General features: G+C 42.3%; 1 protein-coding gene and 1 pseudogene across 2 annotated transcripts; both read right to left on the bottom strand.

The window, feature by feature from the left end:
* Positions 1-9,080: 9,080 nt before the first annotated feature.
* On the bottom strand, positions 9,081-10,097 carry LOC124016483 (annotated as a pseudogene).
* Positions 10,038-12,543, bottom strand: LOC124015825. Of its 2 annotated transcripts, XM_046331314.1 has the most exons (9): positions 12,308-12,543; positions 11,352-11,422; positions 11,088-11,264; positions 10,936-10,997; positions 10,764-10,853; positions 10,635-10,676; positions 10,393-10,566; positions 10,279-10,314; positions 10,038-10,180 (listed from the first exon to the last, which is right to left on the bottom strand). In XM_046331314.1, the coding sequence occupies exons 2-8, from the start codon at positions 11,413-11,415 to the stop codon at positions 10,279-10,281; spliced, it is 645 nt and encodes a 214-aa protein (XP_046187270.1). In that variant the 5' UTR covers positions 11,416-11,422; positions 12,308-12,543; the 3' UTR covers positions 10,038-10,180. The 2 variants fall into 2 exon arrangements, with proteins under 2 accessions (XP_046187270.1, XP_046187271.1); XM_046331315.1 differs by lacking the exon at positions 11,352-11,422 and having other exon boundaries at positions 12,308-12,377.
* Between the last annotated feature and the right edge of the window lie 89 nt (positions 12,544-12,632).

Raw genomic sequence — 12,632 nt, 5'->3', positions numbered from 1 at the left:
TTATAAATGCATCATGAGCTTAGGTCAACTGTCATACCCCATCAGAACCCAAAATATAAGCTTTTTTTACTCCAATGTTTATCAGTAAATGTAAACAAACACTGTATATCCTCAACATGATTAATTGATTTAATTGAGTCTCAGGAATTTCTAAAACATTTTCATTGAATTCTTAGAATTTTTTTTTTAGAATAAGTAACGTAACAAAATGTATAAAAAGGGAAGCGGTCTGAACTTAATAAATGCACTAGGGCCCCAACTAAAAACAATCATGGGTCAACCAAGAGTCGTCTTTTCTTTCTACCAACCGATTGGTAGAAATGTTATAACGTGTATTTTTCCATATATAGACACACCCCATGTGTTTTAATTAAATCAACTATATGTACTGAACTGGTCTGATGCTTTAAGCACACTGTTTGATTAAATAATTAAGGCACACAAATGACTCGAGCCAGAGCTCAAGATAGCCTAACCATCAGAAAAAAACTCTTCCTCCTCCCGCTGCTGCTGGCCTTCGTAAATTCTGATGTTATGCTTCTAATGTTTCTGGTAATAGACTACACCAGCAGTCGTCAACCTTTTCCATTCCATCCATCCTTTGGGTTCCTTTTGGCAAACTCCAAGCAGGCTGTCATGTGTCTTTCTGAAGAGTGGCTTCCGTCTGGCCACTCTACCATAAAGGCCTGCTTGTTGGAGTGCTGCAGAGATGGTTATCCTTCTGAAAAGTTTTCCCGTCTCCACAGAGGAACTCTGGAGCTCTGTCAGAGTGACCATCAGGTTTTTGGTCACCTCCCTGACCAAGGCCCTTATCCTCCAATCCCTCAGTTTGGCCTGGTGACCAGCTCTAGGAAGCGTATTCCATTTAAATATGATGGAGGTCACTGTGTTCTTGGGGACCTTCAATGCTGCAGAATTGTTTTGGTACCCTTCCCCAGATCTGTGCCTCAACAAAATCCTGTCTTGGAGCTCTACGGACAATTTCTTCGACCTCATTTCTTGTTTTTTTCTCTTGACATGCACTGTCAACTGTTGGACGTTATATTGACAGGAGTGTGCCTTCCAAATCATATCCAATCAACTGAATTTACCACAGGTGGACTCTGAACAAGTTGTAGATACATCTCAAGGATGATTAATGGAAACAAGATGCACCTGAAAGCAATTTTGAGTCTCATAGCGAAGGGTCTGAATACTTATGTAAATAAGGTATTTCTGTTTATTATCTGTTGTCATTATGGGCTATTGATGACACCCCTCTGAAACAAGATAGCCTAACCATCAAAAAAACATCTTCCTTAGCCTACTCCTCCCGCTGTTGCTGGCCTTTTTTTTCTTTTTTTTTCTGGAGGGTCGATCAGCTTAATATTGCGGAAAGAATGTTGCTTCCAATGTAATTGTCTGCATCATTTCCAATCCCCCATATTTTTTGGGTAAATATATTTATCCATACACACGTATATGTGTATATATATATATATATATATGACACATACCTGTATAGACATACATACTTTTTTAAAGAATATACCTTTATTATATTTCCCCGCAAACCCTTCCGCCGATCCCCCAATTGGAGTAAACTAATCAACACTTCTGCTTCTACCTTCAATCCATACATCTTATACACACTCTACAGACACAGTCTGTCTACTTTACAATAGTTCTCTCTTGTTTATTCTTAGTCCTTCCTCTATTTCTGATGTCCATCCAGTTTGATTTCTATTTGTACATTACATTTACATTTAAGTCATTTAGCAGACTATGCTATTTCACACAAGCTCCGAACCTATATACATTCTACAGATCCCTTATGCCATTGTTTATCAGCTGCTGCTGGCCTTTGTAAATTCTGATGTTATGCTCCTATAGCTTCTGGTATTAGACTACACCAGCAGTCGTTATGCTCCTATAGCTTCTGGTAATAGGCTACACCAGCAGTCGTTATGCTCCTATAGTTTCTGGTAATGGGCTACACCACCTTGCACTCCTCCACCTTCTGTTTGAGGATGCCCCGCAGATGCTCAATAGGGTTTAGGTCTGGAGACATGCTTGGCCAGTCCATCACCTTTACCCTCAGCTTCTTTAGCAAGGCAGTTGTCGTCTTGGAGGTGTATTTGGGGTGGTATTCATGTTGGAATACTGCCCTGCGGGGATCATGCTCTGCTTCAGTATGTCACAGTACATTTTGGCATTCATGGTTCCCTCAATGAACTGTAGCTCCCAAGTGCCGGCAGCACTCATGCAGCCCCAGACCATGACACTCCCACCACCATGCTTGACTGTAGGCAAGACACACTTGTCTTTGTACTCCTCACCTGGTTGCTGCCACACACGCTTGACACCATCTGAACCAAATAAGTTTCTTGGTCTCGTCAGACCACAGGACATGGTTCCAGTAATCCATGTCCTTAGTCTGCTTGTCTTCAGCAAACTGTTTGCATGCTTTCTTGTGCATCATTCCTTCTGGGACAACAGCCATGCAGACCAATTTGATGCAGTGTACGGCGTATGGTCTGAGCACTGACATGCTGACCCCCCTCACCCCTTCAACCTTTGCAGCAATGCTCACTCATCCGTCTATTTCCCAAAGACAACCTCTGGATATGACGCTGAGCACGTGCACTCAACTTCTTTGGTTGACCATGGCGAGGCCTGTTCTGAGTGGAACCTGTCCAGTTAAACCACTGTATAGTCTTGGCCACCGTGCTGCAGCTCAGTTTCAGGGTCTTGGCAATCTTCTTATAGCCCAGGCCATCTTTATGTAGAGCAAAAATGTTTTTTTTTTGGATCCTCAGAGTCCTTTGCCATGAGGTGGTTAAAATAATTTATTACAATCAATACCATTCATACTATTACAAAATCATAATTCTCATTCATTCTTAATTAATTCTATTTACAAAAACATCAAACAAAAACAAACCTCAGGGGAGCATCGTCCCTCCCCGTCATACCTAACCAATACCTAACCCTTTCCCTATCTCCTAATCTATCCCCTTACCAAACTCACGCTAACACTCCCAGCCCTAAACCCCCTTTCCACCTCTCCCGTGCCGCATGTTTCCCCCACTTCCTCTCCTCCCTCTTCATCCTCCCCCTCAAATCACCTTCCACCCTTCTCACTATCCCTTCCACCCCCCAATCTCTCCCTGTCTTGACTAAATTCTTCCTGGCTTCCCACAGTCCCTTTTTAAAGAGACTCATGAGAAGCCAGAGCAGAAACCTGTCCCTATCCGTTCCCTTTGCTCTCCCTACGCCTCTCTCTAGCCTAGCCCATGTCAAAACAAAATCACTCCTAACCACACCTAGCATCACCTGTGCCCTAGCCCAGACTAGTCCGGCAAAGGCACAGTCCCAGAAGGCATGGCGCACAGTCTCCTCCCTGCCACAAGAGGATCTTGGACAGGTGGGGGATTGCACCAAACTATACCGGTACAAGATGGAAAGTACCGGCAAACGCTTATGAAGGCTCAACCAATTCAGGTCCTTGAGCCCGTTGTCCAGGCCCCGCGCCTGCACTCCCTCCCAGACCACTGACGAGATGCCCGCTACGGGCGCAGGACTCCCTGTCTGCCTGACCTCCTCGTACAGGTGCCTACTCGGGCAACTTCAACCTCGGGGTGCGCACGCAGCCACTTGGCCGCATGACCAAAGTGCCACGTCAGCTGTTCCGCCCGAGGACCCGCGTTAGACCACACCATTACGCTTCTCGCCTGATACGAGAAGAACACCCGCAGGAGGTAACCGGACGGGTGTATAACTGGCTGAGCAAGCTCCGCTAACAAGAAAGAAACAAAAATTGAGTCCAGCTTGAGGGGGAAATGTGGTACCCCCCTACCTCCCTCCCCGATGGGACAGATCATGCGTGCCCTGGCGACCCACTCGCACCTGCCACTCCACATAAACTGAAACACAAGCCTCACTAGAGGCCTCCTCAGACAAGCCGGCAATGGGTAGATGTACTCCAAATACAAAAGAGACGGCAACACATCCACCTTTAGGACCAGGACTTTGCCCATAAAAGACAAATACCTAGCCTTCCACATTGCTAGCTTCCTCTGTACCACTGCGATACGCATGTTCCAGTTTAGCGTCGCTGAGCCGGAGGTCTCAAAATGAACCCCGAGAATCCTCAGGGCCCCTTCACAGAGAGAGAACCCCCCAGGCACATCCGTTCTACCGCGCCATCTTCCGAAAAACTTGACGGAAGACTTTGCATGGTTCAGAACTGCTCCCGACGCTCGGGTGAGGTGCCATGAGGTGCCATGTTGAACTTCCAGTGACCAGTCAGTATGAAGGAATGTGAGAGCGATGACACCAAATTTAACACACCTGCTCCCCATTCACACCTGAGACCTTGTAACACTAACGAGTCACATGACACCAGGGAGGGAAAATGGCTAATTGGACCCAATTTGGACATTTTCACTTAGGGGTGTACTCACTTTTGTTGCCAGCGGTTTAGACATTAATGGCTATGTGTTGTTATTTTGAGGGGACAGCAAATTTACACTGTTATACAAGTTGTACACTCACTACTTTACATTGTAGCAAAGTGTCATTTCTTCAGTGTTGTCACATGAAAAGATATACTCAAATATTTACAAAAATGTGAGGGGTGTACTCACTTTTGTGATATACTGTAGCCCTTCGTACATCAGCTGATATCTCAAAGTGCTTTACAGAAACCCAGCCTAAAACCACAAACCGCAAGCAATGCAGGTGTAGAAGCACGGTGTCTAGGAAAAACTCCCTGGAAAGGCCCAAACCTAGGAAGAAACCTAGAGAGGAACCAGGCTATGAGGAGTGGCCAGTCCTCTTCTGGCTGTGCCGGGTGGAGATTATAACAGAACATGGCCAAGATGTTCAAATGTTCATAAATGACCAGCATGGTCAAATAATAATAATCACTGTAGTTCTCGAGGCTGCAGCAAGTCAGCACCTCAGGAGTAAATGTCAATTGGCTTTTCATAGCCGATCATTAAGAGTATCTCTACCACTCCTGCTGTCTCTAGAGAGTTGAAAACAGCAGGTCTGGGACAGGTAGCATGTCCGGTGAACAGGTCAGGATTCCATAGCCGCAGGGAGAACAGTTGAAACTGGAGCAGCAGCACAGCCAGGTGGACTGGGGACAGCAATGTTGTACCTAGTTTCCCTCCTTCAGGGAACAGTAGTTAGAGTCATAACGTTACGCTTGTCATATGAACTTCAACTTAAATTCTGGATCTTGCTGTTGGACAGTTTTTTTTGTATTCTGAAATGCACTCGGCCTACGTATTATTTAGTGGCTCATGTTACGAGGCACAGAAATACAAAATCATTTCAGAGTTTGCTACATTCAATGGTTTTTAACTGAGTCATCTTGTAATCCAAGATGGCGTAGCAGTAAGACGTGTTTGTTGTTGTACTTTTTTTTTTCTTCTTTTTTTGTATATATTGCAGGGTAGCCTAGTGGTTAGAGCGTTGGACTAGTAACCGGAAGGTTGCAAGTTCAAACCCCCGAGCTGACAAGGTACAAATCTGTCGTTCTGCCCCTGAACAGGCAGTTAACCCACTGTTCCTAGGCCGTCATTGAAAATAATAATTTGTTCTTAACTGACTTGCCTGGTTAAATAAAGTTAAAATAAAAATATATTTCAATCTCTTTATCCATTTTTAAATTAAATATATCATCCGGCAACACGCCTCACCCAATGTGATATGGATCTACTATTTTTTTCGGTTTCCTCATTAGCAGGGAGGAGTTTCTGCAATCAAATTGCCCTCGTGCCGCAATTTGAGCAAACACAGGAAGGGGCCTATATTGGAGACCAAAATGTCATCTGGCACACTGCTTAGAGTTTCAACAACATGAATAACTTATTTCTAGCCTACAATCATCGATGTTACTACTAATGTGAAAACAAGACAAAATCTGACTTGCTCATTTTAAGACAATTGTCAAATAGCTAACATTCATTACAGACGGCAATTGTTGTACAACATCATGGCTACGTTGTTGGCATCACCTTTTACAGTGATTACCGCTGTTGTGGGCCTTAATTCATCTGTCTGACTTTGTTGTTCACACAGGAGAGATACGGGACTATCGTGGATCATCTGGGGAGCCTCAACAACCTCATGATGCTGAAGAGGCAGAGAAGAGTACCTCCAAATCAGAACACCTCAATAAACACCTGCAGAGATCCACAGGGAAGAGAACTCACTGCTGCTCTGACTGTGGGAAGAAATTCACCTCATCAGGCCTTAAAATTCATCAGAGAACACACACAGGAGAGAAATCTTATGTGGGTTTCCCAATGTGGGAAGAGTTTTGGTCAATCTTGCCAGCTGACATTATACCAGAGAACACACACAGTAGAGAAATCTTATGTGGGTTTCCCAATGTGGGAAGAGATTTGGTCAATCTGGCCATTTTACTCAACACCAGAGAATACACACAGGAGAGACATCTTATAGCTGTGATCAGTGTGACAAGAGATACTCTGATAAAAGATCTCTGATTAATCATCAGAAAATACATACATGAAGGAGTTATTTCGTGATAATGAAAAAAATGTCACAATGTAGAATGTTTTTAACATTGTAGAAGGAGTATTTTAATGATGTCACAATGTAGAAGCCTAAATGTTTGTCCCCTGTTCTATTGATTTCAGCATGATATGGATATTAGCCTCGGGAAATCCATGCTCTGAAATGGAAGAGTACTATTTATGTGATTGAACAAAAAGTGACGAACAAAAAAAGAGTTGTGTTACACTTACCATGTTGGTGACCCACTTGAATCAAAATCCAACACTTCAAAATGTTTCTGGCCGTTTTCTCCTAATTGTCCTCTAACCAGTGATGTACACATTATTCCCAGATTCTGTGTGGTTTTTGAGCTGTTAGTTTTAACAGGACGTGCAACTTCATCTCCCTCCTCTCGCACAACTGATTTTAACATGATATTGATGAGTTATGACAAATAAGTGTTGTGTTCCTTTGTTTAGTGACCCCTAAATTTAAATGTATCACTCAAATATGACTGTCTTCTGCAGGTTGTCCTCTAACCAGTGAGGGAAAAGATATCTCCCATTTCCATGTGTTTTTTTTAGTTGTGTTAGTTTCAACATCACGTACAACCTGATTTTCCCCTCTAATCGATATCAGTGATTTATTGCTATTTGTCAAAACAAGTGTTTCTGGTACTTGTGCAGTTTATAAGGAGCTTGTTTAAAACATCTTAAAGATCGGCTCTTTTTTTCCAATGTTTTGTTAAAAATCACGCACAATTTCAACGTCCTGCTACTCATGCCAGGAATATAGTACATGCATATGATTAGTATGTGTGGATAGAAAACACTCTGAAGTTTCTAAAACTAGTTAAATCATGTCTGTGACTATAACAGAACGTGTTTAGCAGGCAAAACCCCAAGGAAAACTGTTCACCAAAAAAAAAGAAATATCCCTCCGCCAGTTGTCTGTATTATCTATGGCAAGGGAAAATAGATAGCGGCCAGTTTACAATGCCTACAGCTTCCACACGATGTCGCCAGTCTTGGCAATTGGGTTGAAGTTAATCCTTGGTGAAATGAAGAATAGGCACTTCCTGTCATCGGGTACACAGGAAGTTTTGAAAGAGAGAATATCGAACAAGATTTCAAGACCAGGGGCCTGTTGCACAAAACTAGGATAAGGGATTAAGCCAGGATATCTTGGTGATCCTGGCTCAATTGATCCGTAATCCGGTTGCACTAAAGATGGATAGGGGGCAGGAGGATATGTTATGGTATAAATTACCATGGAGATTTATTCTGTGGAGCTAGCCTGCTCCAGACCAGGCTAAATTCCAGGATCTATTTAATCTCATCCCTAATGTCAGTCAGCAGTCACCACAAATGGAAACCAATAGTTATTTCACTGCTCACTATACATTGTTATCACATATAACTAGACCCACTGTCATTATTTAAACGTTTGTGATCATTAATTGCAATGATTTTGGATAGAAAATGATTTTTAGATGTTGCTATCATTAGATAATTTACAGTTTCCCATAGACTATATATAAAATGATAGAATATTAGGGCCACAGAGGGAAAAAAAAGACAAGTCATAATATTGTAACCAGTTGTTTTAAAGGAGGACAGTTGTTAAAATGACAGATGCGGGGCATTTCGTGAAATTGTACTTCAGTATGGTTTCATAAACAAAGACCTGCTGATGTGCCAGAATATTAAGTATCACATTGTCATAAGTATCAAAACTGTAAAAACAATATGTAGCTTTTCTGCAGAAAGAACCAGCCTCATAAATTTATGACTTTATCCTTTTTCTTCAGTGTGGCCCTAGTACTCTGTCATATAAACAAATACACATTCCATATGAATATAAAAACACAATGTGTAACATTATGTTCCTTTATTGAATAAGGACAAAACAAAGCAGGTAAACCATCAGCTCCTTTCGAAACTGAAGTCACAGTGACTCTACAAGATGGAAAGCACAGAATCCAAGCATATTATACAAAATGATACATACACATTCAAAGGTCTGTATATAACACACTCTGCATGTCTGCACACTAAAATAAATGCAGGACAAATCCATACACATCAACTGAACAGACAAATGAATGGATGCAGTAGCCTCCCTGCAGCCTTGTATTACACACAGTATACCGCACAAACATCATAAGAGGCCAAATTCGTAAAAAAACGAACCCAAAAAAACCCAAATTCCTCTGCCACCGCAGGACATATTTAACCAAAATTGAAAGCACACATACTAACTAAAATAATTCAACACATATTGGTCCCTCAGCAGCCGACCACTGTCGTCATCAGGGAAGATTGCCGGATTGTCCCAGTCCATGGCTGGTGGCACTCTGGGGGCCCTCTCCTTCCTCAGGCAGGCCACATTGTGGAGGACAGCACAAGCCACAGTAATATCACATGCCCTAACAGGGCTGACCCTTAATTTGTGAAGGCAGTGAAAGCGTGCCTTCAGGAGGCCAAAGGTCATTTCAACTCTGGCCCTGGTCCTGGCATGGGCATGGTTGTAGGCCTGCTGTGCTTCCTGGGGGTCTGTGAAAGGTGTCAGGAGAAAAGGCTGGCAGCCATACCCCTGTCTCCCAGCAACACACCAGAGAATTCACCTGTCAACACAAAATCTCATCATTACTACCTCATAAACACAGTGATATTCTTGACACAGCCATGATGGTTATAAATAGGGGTTGTGTGGCTTACCTTGTGATAGGCACTGATAGATTTCAGAGGCCCGAAAGATTCTGGAGTCATGGACTGAGCCAGGCCATTTTGCCACAACATTGCTGATCACACAGTCAGCATTGCAGACCATCTGAAATCATAAGATGAGGAATATTACACCAATCAATGCACATCACTGGCAATGCAGAGTGTTCGTCAATGGACAATATCAAAAAGTTATGTTCACCTGAACATTAATGCTGTGAAAGGATTTCCTATTCACAAAATCGGCCTCATGGGCACCTGAGGGGCTTTTATCCTTATGTGTGTGCAGTCCACTGCACCAATGACATTGGGGAAACCTGTCACACAAAGTAATGAGTATCCTACTATGTGTTAACAGTTGTCCTGTAATTTGTAGATCCTCTTACCTGCAATCCTATAGAACTCCTCTTTGATGTCACAGAGTCTTCTGTGGCCAGGGAAGGAGATGAAGACATCTGCTAATGCTTTGATAGCCAGACACACACTCCTTATTGTGCGGCAAATTGTGGCCTTGTTCAGCTGTTCTGCATCCCCCACTGAGTACAGGAAGGCTCCACTAGCAAAAAAGCGCAAGGCCACACAAACCATTTGCTCCACACTCAGTGCATGGCTCCGTGCAGTGCGGTGCTTAATCCTGGGACCCAGTAGTCTGCATAGATACCTGATGCCATCTGCAGAAAACCTGTATCTTTCATATAGATGGTCATCAGGGAAGGCCAGTGGGTCCAACCGGTCCCTGAAGACCCTTTCTCGCCTGAAGGCTCTCCTCAGCACAAGTGCTTCTTCATCCACCACATCTCGCACGAATGGGCATGCCATTGTCAGAGCAGAAAGGAACACACAATTTTGGGCCTTCATATAGGCTAGTGGCCACACCTGGTGCTGGGGGGGTGGGCAAAAGAGGGCGATGCCTTATAACGATGACTTGGTTGTACTGATTGCTGGGAAAATAAAAAAAAACTTAGAAAGATGCCACCGTCCTGTGTGCTCACAATAAGAGCTCATATGTCATGGCTCACTTGACTTTACGAGAATATACCTAATTTTTATTTTGAGCTGTGTCATCTTCTTGGAGCTGGGGAGGAAATAAAAATAATGATTAATACATTTGTGTTACAGTTAGCATACAGTGTACATTGAAGGCATATCTCACCTCCCTCTCAAGTTTTTTTATTTCAAGGTCCAGTTTCCTAATTGTCCTCTTTTTTATTTCGGACTCCAGTGCAAGATTTTCCATCTTTTTCTTCTTGTACTGAATGTCTATGTCTGCCAGTTCTATTTGGCGCCGGAGGTGGTTGCCATACAACTTTCTGATAGCTTGTGAGCTCTGTGAACACAATACAATTAGCGCAGCTGGAATTTGGCAGGATGTGGTGTCCTTTTATTAATACGCACTATGTTGCCAGGCTGGTTTTCCCACTGTATAGCATCTGGGTCCTGTAAAAGAAATTAGATTTTTTGATTTTGATGAGGACTCCTCACCATTGTAGAGTAAATAGTACTTTCACAGTCTTACCATGATACCTCATGCCTTCTGGAATCCAGAGAGATGGTCTCCTCCTCATCATCATCGTCTCCATCATGTGCTGTTGCTGCTGCACTGGGGCCTTCACCCTATCACATTTAATCAGATTCATATTGAAGCTAGTAGACAAGACATGCCAGGCCTACGGTATGCCTTTGATGGAGTACTCACTGGATCAGCATCGTCTGGTGCTTGTGCTGGTGGCTCTAACAGGAACACAGTGCTGCCAGACACTGCAAGGCAATAGGTAAACCAAAGTCAGACAGTCCAAATTGATTCAATATGAATGTGGTTGTATCCCATGTAGAGATGGAAGGACATACCTTGAATGAAGCGGGTGGCATCTTGGGAGGAACCTATGCTCGTCTCTTTCCCCCCAGGGATCCCCTCTAAGACGGGCCTGCCTTTATTTAGCTCCAAGGCCATGTCCTCTGCTGGGGTAAGGTCAGCCTTTGGTGACCCACCACCCGTGCCTTGTCTGTGGGTATTCTTTTTCACTGCTAAAACAGTACAGACAATGTGTGAGCAGGCACCTTCTGGGTACAATATATGCTTGTGCTTTGTTAAATATTAGTCAGGGACCATACCATTCTGCAGAATGTTCTTGTATTTGATTTTGACCTGCTGCCATGTCCGTTTTGGCCCGTTCATGTTTAATCTACACACACACACACACACACACACACATTTAATGGAGTCACACTGCAAAAAATTACTTGGTATTTTTGTCTTGTTTTCAGTAAAAATATATATATTTTTTAAACTTAAATAAAGATGTATTTTCTTGATTTGCTAAATGACCTAGCAAAATAAGTATAGTTTAGACAAAAAATATAAACTTTAAGTAAATGTGTGCTTAAAACAAGCAAATAAAAAATCTGTCAATATAATAAAAATTCTCTTGAAATAAGTTTACTTTTTCCATAAACACTTAATTTTAGAAAAGTTCTCGTTTCACTGGCAGATTTTTTTGCTTATTTTCCTAGGTAATTTTGCTCAACAAAATATTCAAGATGTTTTTTAGATATTTTTTTTTTACTGAAAACAAGACAAAAATACTAAGTAAGAAAGACATTTTTGCAGTGCAGTGAGCAACCGACCTTGGGTCCTTTGAAAGGCGCTATATAAATTAAAGTGATTATTATTATAGCTCATCTATTTATTCAATTAAATTTTATTTATATAGCACTTTTCACAATTGTTTCATTCTGTCAAAGCAGCTTTACATTAATGAAAGCAGGAGAAACACAAAAAAAACGGTGGACAACATAAGAAGCAGAGTACAACGGCTAAGATTAAACCGTACTGAGCGTAGTAACGTTAAATAATAATGTAAGGCTTTAATAATAATTTATCATAGCTTTATACAGTGTGATGGACTTACTTTACACAATTTCACTCATATCTGCAGTGCATTTCAATTAAAAATTTAACCGTTTCATAATTACAGTACAACTGCGTTTTTGGAGATGTGAATTAAATATTTGAATTGTAATTGTGATGTTTCAGCGGAGCGGTGAGTGTGTAATTGTGCACTACTTACGCATTCAGGCGGTCTGCAATACTTTGCCACGCTTTTTCTCTTTGCTTTATCACTGTGGCGGTGTTGCCTTACTTCTTAATTATATCTTTTACCTCCTCGTATGCCTCCATGAGGATTTGTGCTTCCGACGGGGAAAAGTACGCGGCTCTAGTTGCCATGGTAAATCAGTTAATCTGTGATCTGTGGCGGGGTCTATTTGAGTGAGCCGTGAGCGCGCACCTATCCAGGATTGGTTTCACCTGTCTTAATGAATCATTGAGCTCAGCTGAGTCATTTATCCCAGATGTCTTAATTCTACTTTTGTGCAACAGGCCCCTGCTGCTAT

This window comes from Oncorhynchus gorbuscha, linkage group LG26, assembly GCF_021184085.1.
Source record: "Oncorhynchus gorbuscha isolate QuinsamMale2020 ecotype Even-year linkage group LG26, OgorEven_v1.0, whole genome shotgun sequence".
Taxonomy (NCBI): domain Eukaryota; kingdom Metazoa; phylum Chordata; class Actinopteri; order Salmoniformes; family Salmonidae; genus Oncorhynchus; species Oncorhynchus gorbuscha.
Note: the sequence above shows the minus strand (reverse complement) of the source record. Positions and strands in the feature narration are given on the sequence as shown.

What these genes read in the sequence shown, in the direction of transcription:
- LOC124015825 (XM_046331314.1), bottom strand. Translation starts at nt 11,415, where the DNA reads ATGAACGGGCCAAAACGGACATGGCAGCAGGTCAAAATCAAATACAAG. An exon ending in TGCCACCCGCTTCATTCAAG is followed by an intron (nt 10,998 to 11,087) that starts GTATGTCCTTCC and finishes ATTGCCTTGCAG; the next exon opens with TGTCTGGCAGCACTGTGTTC. An exon ending in AAAACCAGCCTGGCAACATA is followed by an intron (nt 10,567 to 10,634) that starts GTGCGTATTAAT and finishes TTGTGTTCACAG; the next exon opens with AGCTCACAAGCTATCAGAAA.